The sequence below is a fragment of the Helicoverpa armigera genome, chromosome 29, assembly GCF_030705265.1.
Source record: "Helicoverpa armigera isolate CAAS_96S chromosome 29, ASM3070526v1, whole genome shotgun sequence".
NCBI lineage: Eukaryota > Metazoa > Arthropoda > Insecta > Lepidoptera > Noctuidae > Helicoverpa > Helicoverpa armigera.
The window spans coordinates 5977156-5994832 of record NC_087148.1 but is presented as its reverse complement, the minus strand read 5'-3'; the positions used below and the strand labels follow the sequence as shown (position 1 = coordinate 5994832).

Sequence of the window (17677 nt, the reverse complement as noted above, 5' to 3'; positions counted from 1 at the left end):
TTACCTTCGTACCTACAACTTAACTCGTGTCTCAACTCTCAATTCTCAATATGGAGTATGGCGTTTCTAGCACCTGTCGATAAACTAAAAAATGTGCACCTTGCACTCGCGCGGGTTATTTTGAGTAAGAAGTATTGAATGACAAACACAACATGTTTGGGTAATCGAACGGTGGTTTTATTTAGTTTTTATGGGTTTAAAAGGTAAAGCAATCTTACTAATATTGTAGATGTGAAAGTTTGTGAGTTTGGTTTGGAATGAGCGAAAATATGGAATCATAAAGATTGCAATCTAACCTTCGACTTTGTACACAGAAACATGTTCAAAAAATAAATAACTGCTGAAAATAATTATTCTTAAATACTTGCTTAAAATAGATTAAGTAATTGTTATTTTAAGCATACTTGCTTACTTTCATTTTTAGTTGTAGCCACATTTTCCTACTCAAATAGAGTAGGTACTTATGGACTAATTGTGTACCAAATAAATAAAAAAATATAATTGTTTCGGTAGTATGAGAAATGAACGCTAAGAAAGTGTGAGAAACAGAGTTGTGTACTATCGCATTTATGACATTAGCAGGCAAGGGAATTCCTTAAGTTACAGGAAACCCCTAGAACACACGTCCAGCCACTAAAGACACAATCCGTCACGAACCCATTTCTCTAAACTCTAAACGAAACATAAATAATGCCAACAAAAACGCGGAAGGAAGCTCATCCCTGAGGAAGCTATAAAAACTCCTTTACAGCGCTTATTATATAACAAAAGTCTTAACAAATATAGGCCCTGCATTGTTTACAGTGGACATCCGTCGTTGGTTTCCGGACGAACGGACGGACGGTCATATTATTATATTAAATGGTTTTTATGTCACAATGGCGGCTGTGAGTCTGTTGGTTTTTAGTTTTGACGGGATTTTTTTAACAGAGCTATTAGGTACGCCAATATTATAAAGTCGGGTGTATGTTTCTGTATTTACTGTAGGTCCGCGGCTGTCATTTGAACATCTTTGGCAGTCGTTACGGGTAGTCAGAAGCCAGTAAGTCTGACAACAGTCTTATCGAGGTATATTGGGTTACCCGGGTAGCTGGGTTGAGGAGGTCAGATAGGGCAGTCGCTCCTTGTGGCACACTGGTACTCAGCTGCATCCGGTTAGACTGGAAGCCGACCCCAACATAGTTGGGCAAAGGCGAGGCAGATGATGAGGTAGTTTACGTTTTATCCGGGTGCTAGAATTTGTCAGCTAAGAAAGTAGTATCAGGAAGTAAATCAGCCAATGACTGTTTAATCAGTCATTACACAATGTCTAGACAAATATTATTTATCAGACAAAGATAACTTTGATATCTAATAGATCGCAATGATAACCTCCTTCATTTGACGTCGGTTAGACTTAAAATTGTAACAACAAAGTCTGATAAGTGTCAGATACCTAGGTCATGCATTTGATTCCTAGTCAGTTCTAATTTAAGCAACGAAGAAACTAGGGTCAAGTTTACTGACGACATAAACGTCAGTTTTGTTACAATATTAGATTATAGAGGTAAAATGGCATTTTCCATGTAAAAGCTATGCTTCAGTGGTGTTAGAATTAGTACATAATAAAGTTATATTCTAATTACGAGTGTTTTTATTCCGTCTGAGCAAATCCCACATTGACCAAACGCCAATATGTCTGGCACAGCTACGTGACACCTTCTATAATTCCCTTAAATAAAATACAACAAAGAACGCCGCACACTATTCAACCAAGCCAAACGTGATCCTTACTAATTTACTTATAGTTTACTATTCCCAAAAAAAAAACTTTAAAATAGCACCTCTACCTGTTTCGACCTCTAAAATCCTAAATAAACACCGAATTTAACCGAATTCATACGTGTCTTAACAATGGCTACCAATAGTGGCAACTATTTGACGAAATAATACGGTTATTGTCCAAACCGGACGTCCGGAGAGGACCGGACGCGAAGGAAACAATTTTACCGGTTTTTTTTTGTTGTCGATTCAGTTTTACGTTTTTCGGACCTCACGTGTGGGTTGTGGTTAGAGTATTGAAATAACTGGAGACGCCGTGGCCACTTTGTATAAAAAACAGTCTACCAATTTAGGCGGTAAGATAATACAACAAATAGTGATAGCTCAATATTATGAAGCTGAAAAGTTTGTTTCTTGGTTTGAATGCGCTAATTTCAGGATTCACTGATGACGATTTCAAAAATACGTTCAGTTTTAGATAGCCTATTTATCAGAGAATTAAGCTATACGCTACTTTTTATCGGGTGCTCGAAGAAGTCTCAATATGACGCAGGTGAGAATGCTAACGCAAACTAGTAGAGATATAAGAAGAGTACAAGGAAGCTTCTCCTTATAAATCGCAAAAGAAATATACATGACCTCTTCGTGCAGCGATATCTCACGCAACTTGTGACACCTCAAAAGCTATGTAAGGAGGCACGGCAATGTCGTATCCAGTTGATGACATGCTCTAAGCTCACGTGTGACTTGTGAATGATTTGTAGTCTGTGGCCGCGGGCGATTTAGGTTTTAATTTTAATTATTTTTTCCGGTTTGAGGTAGGTTCACGTCTAAATGGTGAGATGGACGGAAGCAGATTTACATATCTTTTGGTTATTGGTCAACAAAAGATATCTGATAAGTCTGTATAATAGTTATAATAGGCTAGAAAACTTAACACCTGTTGTGCCGTTGCATTCATTACTGAAACCATACGTCACGAAGAACAAATTACTACTAATTGTACTCTCATGTTTCATCATCATCCTCCTGCCCTTATCCCGATTTTATTTGTGGTCGGCGCAGCATGTTTTCGCCTTCCATAGGTACTCTCCTATCTGCCGTCAACTTAGTACCTAATATTATTTCTAGCCTTGTCGACTTTCATACCATCCATCCATCGTTACTTTGATCTTCCTCTTCCACTATATCCATCCATATTCATGCTCATCACCTTCCTCACAACATTATTTATTTATTTATTCATCTCAAAGTTACTATGCCTTTACAGACTTAATCTAATTCGACATAGTACTTACTTACAATTAATATTTCCTTAACTAAAACATGAGCCTCATTCTTCCGCATTACATATTTATTGTCAAAATTAATGATCCTTTATTACAAAGTTTATTAAATCCTTCAACCAAGAAAACACTGAAAATTAATACCATTCCTCATCTAGAGTCTGGCCAACGAAAGCTGACTACGAATTAATTTCTAAACTTTTAATATGGCAATGTTTTAGAACTGTCAAAATTGTCCCATTGACGTTTCTTAAAAAGTCAGTTTGTTATTTTATTTCATCTTCTTTTCATTGGTTTTGTATAAAATAATGCCGAAAACAATCAAAAGTTCGACGAGAAAGCTTCTATTTACTATGATTGACAAATATAAAGACGTACAAAGTGATTTGAATCAGAAATTTGCAGAGAAAATACGACGACTGGATTCAGTCTTTTCACTTTTAGGTTAGTTTTTTGAATTTCCTTTGAAACATCTTGATACTTTTGACTTATTTGCAAAAAACGCAATAGTTTTCACGATGTATCTACTTTTCAGATAATATTAACGAGGACAACGACTACGAGGAAACAAAACTTACAATTGCGGAAACAGTAAAGAAATTGAAAACTCTCGAAAATAATGAAATGTTTGCGAGCGAAACACAGTACTTAGAAAAAAATCCATCAAATAAACGTTTTGTAATAACTTTTTTTTTAATTCATCCCTGTGGACTTCAATGCATGCAGAAGTTAAAAAATGGCTATGCTATGGCATTTTTAATAATGTTATTATAGTCGTAATGTTCTGATATGAAACACTGATATAAATATCGCTTATTAGTTTAGAATAATAATAAGTATCAACTCCGTTTAAGCAGCGTATAGCCGGGGTTGCCAGCTCTTGATTTTTTAAAATTGCCGCCTTTTTTCTTGGACAGCTTTCGTTGGCCAGACTCTAACTAGCCTAATACCTACCGACAAAGCTACCTACATTATATTTAAACAGATGACCATTAAAACAACTTCCGTTTCTCAAAAACTTGATAACCATGATCATGACCGACACACGTCCAATAAAAAAAAGTTAAGAATGTCATAACGGAAATGGCGGGAAAGTATACAATGACAGATGACGTAAAAAAATCTTTTATTATAACGACAATAAGCCTTAAATAGGATTCTATTTTAGTAACAAATGTTGCGTAAAGCCGGATTTGGGGACAAACAGCTTATTTTAGGATAAAAATGAAAGATTGCAGGCATCCGTTGAGGATAGCTGTCAGTTTGACAGCTTGTCGGTTATGCAAAAAAATTGGGGATTGTCAACTTTTTTTGTAATGTCGGAAGACAGTTTAATATTTTAGTTTTCATACGATTGATTAATAGACTTTTAGTTTTCAGAGCAGCATTACGTGACCAAACTAAGTTAAATGACTATTTATTATACAATGTAGACGTATCTATTTTTTCTAATTAGGTACAGTCAACTTCAGGTCAGTGGTAACAGTTTTATAGGAAAATCGTACTTATACACTACGTACTATTTATTGAAATTTATTTCTACAATGTGATGATGATGATGATGACTCCAGACCGATTTCGGTCACGGCGACTGCCTCAACTCCGTACAGATAATTGTCGCTGGTGTGCTCGCATATGACTACAGTAGCCAATCTTCTTTGAGAAGGTCCGCGCACATTGCGGACATGTGAGCACACCATTATCATAATTGTAACTGATTGCCGCGGGTGGTCGGGCTTTCAGTTCGTCGCGTCTAGAGTCAAGCTCTGACCGACGACGCTCCTCAAAGTCAGAAACTTTGTTTCTAACTAGAGCTCTCCAATCAGGCCGTTGGGCTGCTAGCCCTTCCCATTGCGAAGGCTCAATGTCACATTTTTTCATGTGACGTTTTTGCACATCTTTATATCGGAGGAACTGTCCGCCTTGCTTTCGTTTGCCCTCCTTTAGTTCGCAATAAAAGATGCGCTTAGCCACTCGCTCCTCCGCCATACGTGACACGTGACCGCACCATCTAAGCTGTCGCCGCATAAGGTAAGCCTCAATGCCACCGACATTGGCTCGTCGCAGCACTTCGGTGTTTCGCACACGATCAGACCATCGGATCTTAAGTATTTTACGTAGACATTTGAGGTGGAACTGGTCTAGTGTGCGGATATGCCGGCGGTACACAGTCCACGTTTCAGCAGAGTATAAGATGTTAGGCAATACTATTGCCATATAAACCGATATTTTTGTAGCCAGTTTAAGATCATGGGAACGGAAGACCTTGGCATCCAACTTGCCGAATGCTGCGGCAGCAGCACCGATTCTGCTGTTGATCTCTACATCAAGGTCGCACTTCGATGTTAATGTGCTCCCCAAATAACGGAATTTATCAACCTGCTTTAACGAGTCCTCACCGAGTCTTATAGTCAGTGTCTCGTGACCGTTATTGTCCAAGGACATAACCTCCGTCTTCTTGACACTGATCTTCAGGCCAAATTTTTGACAAACCTCGTGAAAATTGGACATCAATTGTTGCAGGCTTTCTGGGGATTCCGCCACGAAACACAGATCGTCAGCATACATGATCTCGGTGATCAGGGCATACGATACTTTAGTGCGTGCCTTAAACCTGGCTAGATTGAAAAGATTGCCGTCGGTGCGGAAACGGATGCGAACTCCATCGGATGACAATTGTAAGGCATCGCGTACTACGACTGCAAAGTACAACGCGAACAGTGTAGGCGCAAGCACGCACCCTTGCTTCACCCCACAGGTAACGGGAAAGAAGTCTGACTGATCGTCATCGACAGCGACACAGCACTCCATGCCATCATGCAGGAGTCTCAGAAGCCTTACAAATTTATCCGTGCATCCTAACTTATTCAGTACTATCCAGAGGGCTTCTCGAGGCACACTGTCAAAAGCCTTCTCAAGGTCGACGAAGCACAGGTATAGCTGTCGCCCTGTTCACGGCTCTTTTCTTGTAGTTGACGCAATGAAAAATCGCCTCACAAGTACCACGGTCAGGTCGGAAGCCAAACTGGGTTTCCGGCAAAATCTTTTCAGATAGGGTCATTAGGCGGTTCAGTAATACTCTAGCAAAGACTTTCCCAGGGACTGATAAAAGAGAAATACCGCGGTAGGAGTTGCAATCAGAACGGTCGCCTTTGTTTTTGTATAAAGCACAGATGCGAGAGACTTTGAAATCTGCTGGAATACGTTCCGTTTCCCACAAATGGACAAAAAGTTCATAAATGGCGGAATGCAACTCGTCACCACCATATTTGATCAATTCTCCCGGTAAAGAGTCCATGCCTACCGCGCGTTTGTTTGGCTGTTGTTTAATAGCAAGAACAATTTCGTTACGTGACAGTGGCTGATCCAGCAGATTTGCTACAGGTAATTGAGGTATCGAACTGATGTATTCTAGATCTGCTGATCGATCACAATTAAGCAAAGAACAAAAGTGTTCCGCCCACCGCTTTAAAATGGCGTCTCTGGATTCTAGAAGGTCATTACCGTCCTTGGACTTTAAAGGAACCTTCAGCGAATTTTTGGTACCAATCAGTTTTCGAACCTCACCGTAGAACTCTCCGAGCTGATTAGTGTCTGCGAGCCACTGCATATACCGAGCTTTTTCCTGCCACCACCGATTTTTTATTTCCCTAGTTAGTTTCCGCAGCTCCAGGTCACTCTTATTTATCTCTGCAGCACTTTTGCCTTGCTTTTTTCCGCTACTTTCCCTAAGAAGGGCACGGTGTTTGCCGATTGCAGCCATGAGAGCTTCATCATTCTCATCGAACCAGTCCTCGTTCTTACGGACTTTAAGACCCAAAGTACTTTTAGCGATGTCCAGAATATGAGAAGATAAAGCTCCCCACTCAGCATCGGCATCCCTCGCACCGTTTCTTAGTGATGGAAGCGTACTAGCCAAGGTTTCTACGTACTGTTGTCTAGTCCCGAGATTCTGAAGCAAATCTACGTTTAAATGCGCAGGCTTCGCTCTGCCTGATCTGCGGGGACGACGTAGGCAAAGATTCAATTTAGTGACAACAAGCCGGTGATCAGTCCAACAGTGTGCTCCTCGCATTACGCGGGTTATTTGGACTTGGGAAATATCCCTTTGTCTTACAATTGCGTAATCAATCAAATGCCAGTGTTTTGATCGTGGGTGCATCCACGTTGTCTTGTGCTTGGCGCGAAGTCGGAACATAGTGTTCGTAATAGCCAAATCGAATTGAGCACAAAGACTAAGCAACAGTCGGCCATTACTGTTCATGTTGCCTGTACCGTGTCTGCCTAAAACTTTAGGCCAGGCTTCGTAGTCCCGCCCGACCCTGGCATTAAAATCACCCAGTAGTAGGATCTGTTCACTGGGGCGTACGCGCTCGAGACAATGTGTCAGTTCCTCGTAAAATTTATCCTTGATGTCATCAGACTTATCCAGCGTTGGAGCATAGACACTGATGACATTAAGATAATTGTTATGGTCAAGATGAAGGCGCAGTGTGGTCACGCGGTCAGAAATGTGAACAGGATATTCCTGAAGATGCCTCAAAAGATGGTTTTTGATAGCAAAACCAACACCAGACCGCCGCGGTTCAGAGGCAGCAGTACCTTTCCACAGAAAAGTATACCCGCCGCCGTGTTCCACCAGCTCCCCTTCGTCAGCAAGATGTGTTTCGCTGAGAGCAGCCACATCGACATTATAGCGATGAAGTTCTCGTGCTACTATGGCGGTTTTTCGCTCGGGACAGGCGTTGGCATCACTATCAAGAAGTGTCCGAACGTTCCACGCGCCGAAAGTCAAATTGGTAGATGGTGTTTTATTTTTATTTACTTTAGAACTTCGACCACGCAATAAATAGATGCAGAGGCAGCCGTGGTTACTACCCTCTCTTAGGTCAGGGTGAGCATTTTTTGGGACACCTTTTCTAGTCCCCTCCCTGGCTGAGCAGGGAAAGCAGTGCCTCCCTAAATAGGGCTGCTTTGTCGCCCTGGGTGCTGCCGAATCCATTCTGTCACCCCATGTGCAGAACGAAAGCGACCACGGCGTACATACATACACCCCCAGAGCCGCCCGTGTGCAGGCATCAGACAAAGCCTGATTCGCATCAAACCAGGCCTCTCTACCTCAACCCATCGCCACGGGACTTAGCTGTAATCGGAGTCCATTTTCGGAAGCAGTCAGGTGCGCAGGAAATATTAAGGTGCATAAGTGTTCGCGCAAACACAGATGCACACACTCGTCCTCTCCCTCCTATCCCTAGTGGAACGGAAAACCGCTACGACTAGAGGAGAGTTTGGATGATATGTCTGGCCGACGGTAACTATACGCTCCCTACCGTCGCCCTAGGCCTTCCACAAATGCCGTGCTGCTACGCCGAGTCCGCCAAGCCCGTCACATATCTGCTGTGGGTTGCCTTCCTCGCCGAAGCAGACTTTTTGTACAACGCGGGAGAGAACCGCTATAATACATTCGATTGTACATGTCGAATGCAAGGCAGTTTAACGTCATGCCCAGGACAGCTTTCTACAATGTACACACTATACATATATACAAACTTATTACTATTGAGTTAAGGTGCATGACAGTTACCACTGATGTGCGGTCTACCGTACCTACCTACTTGATGAAGTAATGTTTTAATTATTCATAATTAATCTTACAACTCACCTGAATGTGAATAAGTAATATATAAGTCATTGAATAAAAATATAAAATCGTAAAATATCGTTGCATAAAAATAAAATATGTAGTTACTATTTGAAGTCAATTAAAATGTTACAAACCCCTGCACATCCTTTTTTTGTCGCAGAAGGCACAGGCGTGTGGCATGCAGCCTAACACGTGGCGGCCATTACTAAATCAACCTTTTTATACTAACTCGAGCAGAAACTAACTTTAAAATGCATTTTATATCTTAACGCTCTTGAAATAAAAGCTATAATTGGTAAAAATACCCACACACTGCAGACTAAACAGTCGCCCGACAGTTGGCAAAAAATATTTTTTAAAGAAAATCTTGTTTCCAATCAAAGTTTTCAGTCGGTCTGATACCTACCGGCTAAATATCTGATATTTGTAATGTACGTACTACCATTCATCTTCATACTGACTTATGAGCCCAAACAAACTATCGGCCGACTAAAAGTTTGTAGTGTGTAGACAGTTAATGATCTTTTTTATAACCATGGAGGATTAGCTAAAAGATTTATGGAAGTCCAATTATTTCGTACTTCCTTTTTCGTGTCGTCATAAACGCTGTTTCCGTTTTTATTTGATTATAATCTCGCAGCGGATAGCATTTTCCTGTGTTCGTATAGAATCTATAAAGGAAATGATAAGAGGTTTTTATGTATTTAGTTATCGCATTTCATCGAGCTATTATTTGTTTTAGTGGTATTACGTATGTCCTGTTGTTTTGGTTGTAATCGGTTTAAATTGTAGGTACTTTGGGTTAAGTATTTATTTCCGAACTGATGTAGGTTAAGGGAACCTTGGTGCGGTCAGGATTTGGATGGGCGAGCACTCATAGACTAATCTCCATGTTTCGAAGACCAAAGTGCCTGAATTTTGAAAGTAACCGCGGCCATAGTGCTCCAGAAGAAACATAGGTTATTATAGGTAGATTTTAGTTAGTAAAAGTCTGATTTATTTGATCTGAGCTCTTAGGTACTTGGTTCGTACACCCACGCAATTTTTTGTAGGACTGTAGGTACATAAAACTACCGAAAAGATTATGATGAAAACATACTTTCATGTCAGAAACATACCTTGACACTTGTTATCCTGAAGCGGGAAGCAGCTTCCCTCAGGACACTAACGGAAATGAGTGACAAATATATTCGCTAAAATCAATGACGAAACATCCGTCTCAATTCAAATTCGGGAAGTCACAACCTACACCAAAAAAAGTCCGCCATTCGCACTTGACAATGCAAATGTCAACCAATTGTCAAACGGATTTTGGCGGCAAATGACGTAATAACTTTCTTCATCCCACATACGGAAATGGGGCAAACGCGGTATAATGGGATATCCTTTTTATTGTTGCAAGGAGGAAGTGCCGCCATGATACCGTACCTACACAGTTTTGCATACATTTCCTGTCAATTGTGGCTGCTTATAATTTGGTTAGTAATTTCCTTGGTGGGGTTCTTTTCTTGGAGAAAGGATATTAATGTTAATTCTTTTTATTAGGTACTTGTGTTCACGGATGAGTAAAAAAGTATCCTAAAGTTTTATTGATTGTTTTGAGGGGAAGTTTATAAGAAAAGCTACGAAAAAAGGTACGAAGGTATTATTTATTGAGATTATTTACTACTATTAACTATTACTGACTATTATTTACTTCTTCCCTTAGAGATAGTGTAGCTTTCCAACAGTAAAAAATCGTGTCAATAGTTTCGGAGCCTTTACAAAGTTTTAATTAGTGTAAATTAATAGTTAATTATGTATTAGGATTTCAGTTCAGTATTTTTATGTAATGGTAGAGTTAATTATGGATAAAAAGAAAAAACCCAAAAACATTATGGAATCGGAATTTATTAAAATAATATTTACACGTCGATTTAACGTAATATCTAGTTTTTATTACTTATGGCAATATGACACTTATGTCTAATAAATATTACGTCTATAGTCGTATTACAGATTATTTTAAGAAAAAAAAAATAGGCCAGACAGACCTTTGGTTTTTACAAAATGGAGACATTTTGCAAAAAAAAATAATATTTCTAAAATATCTGTCACACGACTTGATAGACCGTAATTATATGTTTTTTGAAAATATGCCAAGTATTTTTTAAATGAAATCTTTTATCATTTTTTTTCTTAGTGTTGCAGTTGACAAAAAAATTTATTTTTCAGGAATATTAAACGAAAATTTATTCAGAATCAAACATGATTACTGTTAACTAAGAAATTAGTTTAAACTTACTGTCTAACCTTCAGAAATTAAAAATAAAAGTTTTCATAAAAAAAATCACTTAATATATTTTCAACTATACCTATACTTAAAGCTATGCTATTTACAACCTTAATATCTATACAAATTGTTGGATTGGACTGAAATATATTTCCTAAAAACATTTGCTTTCATTTAAGGCAATTTCATTTATGACGTCAAAAAAATATATAATTTGACATGTAAAAACATCGTAAAATTAAGGTGCATTTTGAATCCTAGCTTCTGACCGCAACTGCCGACCGCACGTGCCGAGTGCATGAAAACAGGCGAATATGTGGTCAGCAGTTGCAGTTTGCAGCTAGTATTCAAAACGTACCTTTATGTTTGTATTATAAACTCAGTTTAAATTAAAATCATATTTCAATCCAAAGCATCAACTTTAAAAATTTCTCAAAGTGGAATTCATAATTCTAGGAGAAAAGTATTTTTTTATTCTTACATAACTATAATTATTTGGAATAATAAATAAGTTCGCGTAATATACAAATATGTGCAAATATTCTCGTTTTTTTTTGGATTATAAACACGTGTTTATTAAAATTAATTTACAGTTTTATTTGCGCCATTTTATCGGTATTTAAAAAAACCATAATTAATTACGAATAAACCGTAAACTAATTCTATTATGTACATTGTAGTTTTAAATATGTATTATGCATTGTTCTTGTGTTGTTAATATTAATTTCTCTTTTAGTAAATGCGTCTATTTTGATTTTATTTTATTTACTATGCGATGAAAACCTGACATCTTCATTTATGCGCAAAAATTATATGATTTGACATTTAAAATAAGACATGAACAAGTCTTGCCAAATAAATTGACCGCTCTGAATATAGCTTATATTGCAATGACTATTGCTTTTGGGGAAAACACTTTTGTAAAATGTAGCATGCAAAAGTTATGTACGATAAAAATAAAATAATAATTTTACTCGCATAGTAAATAAAAGTACATAGATAGTCAATTCTTTAGTATGTAACTTACAGAATAAAATATAATTTGTCAAATCACGAGTCAGAGATTTTAGAAAGCTTTTCTTTATTAAAGACGGATTTTTAATTTATCAATATTAGCAAGATGAATTTAAAATACGGAATTATTTTTCAAAATGGCCCTTTTGACATAAGAATGACAGTTCTACCGTGTGAGACAAGTTTCACCGATAACACAAACGTCAGTTTTTCTTAAAACAATTGTTTACTTTGATTTTGAACGTAAAAATTCATAGTGGACAGTTGTTTTAAGAAAACTGACGTTTATATTGTCGGTGTAATTTGGCTTTTAAAGTATATTGGGCCAAAATATTACAATTTATAAAGATTTTTAGACGGAATGTTAAATCCCAAGTAATAGGAAGAATTTATATATTATTTAAAAATACCAATATTCTGGTACAGTCAGCGATTACTGAAAAAACTATTTTTAATTTTTTTCTGTAAAATACCGTTTAAACTGATAGATATATTTTTTATGTTTTACGTAGAATACGTATATTTTCTCGCTAACTGTACACAATTTGATTCATACCTAATATTGCACAATTATCACTTATTATATCTTTCGCCTTCGCTCGCGTCCAAGACCAAACATTTACAAGAAAAAAATATGTCATATAATAGGTACAGTTCACACCAAGTATCTTTGCAATTCTGAATTTAGGCATTTGTCATTTCACGCGTCCGCAGTAGCATTTTTCAACCGTAGCCAACTTCACACAGGCAAAGCAACTCTACATATAATATCTGTATGGATATGTAAATGCGCAAAGAGTCAAATGACTAACTTCAGAATTACTAACTCATTGGACGCTTACTGTATAAAAACATTAAACTTTAAGAGTTTTGTCGCATAAATATACCTAGGATCTTCAAAAAAAATTGAATAAAGTGAACAATTTTGAAATATATCGTGGCCGAGCGAGCTTTTTCACACAATTTTGTTTTCAAAATCTTTCGACATACCAATCTGCTTTTAATTCACACAACAGGAATGAAACGGGAAAACTTTAAATGCATTCGAAAACGGCAAAAATCCGTTGAAAGTTAAATTTGACAGCTGTCAAAATTGTACTTCATGAACGTCACTTTGACAGTTCAAATAAAACGTCAGATTGACAGATGAGTTAAACATTGTGTTAGTAATACCGGCTGGTATTTTTTTGGAAATATAAAGTTAGACAGTTAAACTTGTGATTAGTTGTTCGCATAGTTTACCGTATTCTCTCTGGTCACCGGATATCCGTCGCATTTTCAAGCCTTTTTTCTCCATCGCCTTGTTTTCACATAAGACCAGCTCGATTTGTATGCCCCCAGAATATTCTAGATTCAAATACCCAGTTAGGGTTCCGTCGCCATCTTTCTGGTCTGTTTCCACAAATATATTTTGCGGTGGAACCCTCGTGTTAATCGCTTCTTTCAGTAACTCTACTATCCTTTGCGAATCTAACTTGGAACATACTGTAGATAAAGTAACTTCATAATACTCTTGGACACAGGAAACCTTTTGGGGACTTAGTAGTATTGGTATTTTCTCCTCAGGCCTACAGATTTCAGTCAGTCGGAGGTCCATTGTGGACCTCTGCAGTTTCTCAATTTCTTCGCTAGGGGGCGTCCCTTCTTCATCACATTTCTCCAAACACTGTCGGCTGTTATCCCGAGACATATACACATCTTCATAGTATTCTTTTACTTCTCCTAACGTACCTTGAGCGGAGAAAGAAGACCTTGGAGTTTCTCCCTTTTCAGAAAAACTCCCTCTGCCGAAATCACTTCTTTCGGAAAACGAGGACCTCCCAAAATCACCTCTCTCTGAGAAACTCCCTCTATCCGAGAATGAGAACGATTCTCGATGCTCTGAGAAGCTCCCTCGATTCTCGCTGAAGCCGGAACTTATCGATACAATATTCGAGTATATCGATTGTATGTTTTGCTCGCAATTCGGTGACGCATTCGCCGAGTCATTGCTTAGCGAATCATCGCTAAAACCGAGCGACTTATCACTCCCTCTTCTTCCTGGATATTTTAGTTCTTCAGTCAAGAATTTCGCCGTTTCATCCACACTTTCTTTAGGGGATTGCATTTCCGCGTCTTTATCAGCAATTACTTCTTCTTTCGGCTCTGGCTGTTCTGTCTCCTGGCTGACTTTCCTCCCAATCCCCTTAGTTATAGACGGCCGATCATCCAAGTCAGATGGTTCAGAGATCACGAACTGTGGTAAAGCGTACTTCGTATTCTCTAAGCTGTCCATACTATCTTCAGACGACGAAGCCACAAGAGTAATTTCTGACCCCAAGCAATCTGTCAAACTTATCTGAGGATGTGTTGGAGCAAAACTAGGTACAAACCTCATGCTTTCATGAAAATTCTTGTCCAAATGTGACCCATTCCCTATTTCTTCTTGAATCATATCTAAGGGAGACCCAGGGTTCGAAATAGGGGAGTTATTCAAAGACCTATGGGTCACCATGTGGATTTGAGAGTGGACTAAAGGGTGTAATTGTTGGTACTGTCCTGTATCCATATCTATGTTGCTTCTGAGGTCCAAGGGTGTCGCTGATGCTTGAGGGGTCCCTCTAGTTATGGACCCCGTGTGCAGGTAGCTGAGACCTTCGGTGATCTGGTGGAGTGGGGACCCTGGGCTGGCAGGAGAGGTGTGGCCGGATAGTAAAGCGAAGTTGTTGTAAGAATGAATGGATTTTAGTATTTCTTGCGATATGTTCACGTGGGGGGAATATAGCGCGTGTAGGTTGATGCCGATTTTTAGCGCTACGTCCTGTGAACAAAAATATGGTGATTAATTATTTGAAGAAAGTAAAAATTAATTGGTAGTTAATTGTTTTGGTACCGAAGATATTAAGCAAAGGAACTTTTTAAAGGCTATTCTAGAATTGATAGTTAGGTTATATTCTAATTATTTTTGAGAAGTTAGTAACATAGGACTAAGTAACAGCCACATGGGTCAACTTATCATGAAGTTAAATAACGCTTAGCGCAGTTTGTACGTGGAGGGTCGGTTTCTCCTTGTTTCCTTGGTTCACGACTGTCATTTGAACATCTTTGGCAGTAGTTACCGGTAGTCAAAAGCCAGAAAGTCTGACAACCAGTCTTACCATTTTGCACGTCTAACTAAATCAAATAAGCAGTCGCTAGGCAAATGATTATTTGTTGCTGGGGAGATTGTTGCACCACTTTTTCTTCCCATCAAAAACACTTTGAAAGTTGTGAAGGGTCTTTTGTAAATATCGTTCAAAATACGTTCAAATTACGTTCAAAAAGTGCTGTTTTTCAGCACAGTTTAAGTTAACTTGCCTGTGTTAGCAGTAAGCTGGTATGCGTATCAACAGCGGCGGGGTCTGTCATGATGTTCCTGACTGCCAGCAGCACGGCGCGAGCGGCTTCCGGCGACACCGTGTTCAGGTCCAAGGGAGACGCTGTCACGGCGGGGTGGATTGGGGACCCTGCGTGTCAATAGGGGGTCATTATTACTCGACTGATAAGAAGAGAGTGTATGTAATTTTATGGTTTGTTTTATGCATCCAGATAGCAAAGTGTATATATGTACTTCATTACTTTATTTATATCTTCGAAAAGATTTTGAAAATAAGGTATTCGATTACTCAAGTGTTCTTTGATATGTAATTACATAACGACTGTGAGACGTCACAGATTGAAGTAAAAAAACTTTAGAAGATGATGATGATGTATTTTGTTTTTGTTACTTAAATTAAGAAAAAAACTGATTTAATGTTAAATTCTAAGAGGAAAAGTGTCAACAAATCGAATGTGTTTTTGAGATTTTTATTTCAAAACAGCAAACATTATTATTCCTTTATGATTAAGTTATTCTTGGTTATGTTTACAATTTGGTATTCATTATGAAATAAAAGTAGAGGTGTATCTTACCGGGCATGGAAGTCCCGGGCGTATGTAGCCTGACATCGGCGTGCGGGGGCGAAGCACCCGGCCCGCCGCTACGACGCTCCAAGCCACGCTGTGGGAATAAAAACATTATAAAGTAACTATTAAAATTGAAAACGTATTTTGAGATTAGACAAGATATAAGTCTTGAAAAATATACAATCCTGTGCCTGTCTGTCTAGCTTTCACAATAAAACCGATTTAAAACATATTTAGTACACAGAAAGTCTTGTCTGCGGCCTGAGCAAGGACATAATGTCATCATCATCATCATCAGCCTATCGCAGTCCACTGCTGGACATAGGCCTCTCCAAGTGCACGCCACTGAGATCGATTTTCGGCTTCTCGCATCCAGCTCCTGCCAGCCGCCTTGCGCAAGTCATCACTCATGGACATAATGTAATAGCGGCCAAAGCCGATTCAGGCCACGGCGGCTGTTCTCATATAAAGAGATCAGCCAGCTACGCAGGACATATTATAGTGCACAAGCATTTACGCAGACACATTTATGTAAGTGCACTCACTATTCATTCACTTTCATAGATCTAGTTCCTTGTAACACACTGTACTCAGCTGAATCCGGTTGAACTGGAAGCCGACCCCAACATAGTTGGGAAAAAGGCTCGGAGGATGATGAAATAATTCTTTCAATTATAAGGCCTACAAACCTTATAGCTCCTGATACCCGAGCCTCCCGAGCTGGGGGTCTTCTTAGTGGGGGAGGTCTTACTAGTGGGGGGTCTACTAGTGGGACACACAGACCTGTAGCTGCTGATACTCGAGCCTGGCGGACGCGATGTCGTGCGCGGCGCGGGGCGGCGAGCACTCGGCGCGTCGCACCGGCGAGTAGCGCTCCGCGTGCTCGCGAGCTGTGGGGGAGGGGGTCTTATTAGTAGGGGGTAAGGTTGATTTTACAATGGCCCGAGTTCACTGATAACATCTACGTCAGTTTTCGTAAAGCAACTGTTTATAGGACACCGAATTTTTCGAGCAGTTGACAGCTGTCACTTTGACAGCAACTGTCGACTGCACTACAAAACTTTCACGTATGATCTGTCTCGTATTTTTAGTGCAGTTGACAATTCGGTCAGTCAGTACAAAGATGCTATTTTCACTTGAAAAACAGCTGTCAAGTACGCTAAAAAAGTTAAGTTTAAAAGTAGGTAAACAGTTATTTGAAGAAAACTAACGTTCATGTTTTCAGTGAAATTGGGGCTTAAGAAATATTATAACATTTTAGGTATACGATGTAAACCGGATTGAATATTAAGTTTGAATTTAATTTGAACGAATTTAATTTTTAAGAAAGAGTAAAACTATAAAAAACTTATTTATTACTTGATATTTTTTTGGATTTTGAAAATTTCTTTAATATTTAATTCACAATGCTATCTAATTAATAAAAATTGATTGAATATCATTATATTCAATCAATTATATTATTGAAATTGCAAAAAAGTTAGTCTAAGAAAAACAACATCTACACACACGACACACAGGTGCACACAACTACGTAAAACACACACACACACAATATTACACTCGCATGCAAAAAACTGGACACGCATGACAAAATGATAAGTAAAAAATATTACCTTTGATGAATGATTATATTTACTGAAAATAATGACCTAGCATTTAGTATTAAAAAATGGTGATAAATACCAAAAACATATTTTTTGCCTTCTGGAAACCAAAGAGTAAATAAAAATGATACCCTCCACATTTTTGTAACCATAAACAGTTTTATTAAAA

The 17677-nt window shown here is 38.5% G+C and overlaps 1 protein-coding gene across 4 annotated transcripts in view; it reads right to left on the bottom strand.

Annotated features, from left to right (window-relative positions):
• Positions 1-11872: 11872 nt before the first annotated feature.
• Sik3 (Salt-inducible kinase 3) overlaps positions 11873-17677 on the bottom strand; it is a 45633-nt gene continuing 39828 nt past the window's right edge. For all 4 annotated transcript variants that reach the window (XM_064042770.1, XM_064042769.1, XM_064042772.1 and 1 more), the window contains 4 exons: positions 16685-16791; positions 15908-15995; positions 15314-15462; positions 11873-14777 (listed from right to left, as the gene is read on the bottom strand). In XM_064042770.1, the coding sequence (XP_063898840.1) occupies positions 13179-14777; positions 15314-15462; positions 15908-15995; positions 16685-16791 (1943 nt within the window). In that variant the 3' untranslated portion in view covers positions 11873-13178. The remainder of the gene's footprint in view (positions 14778-15313; positions 15463-15907; positions 15996-16684; positions 16792-17677) is intronic.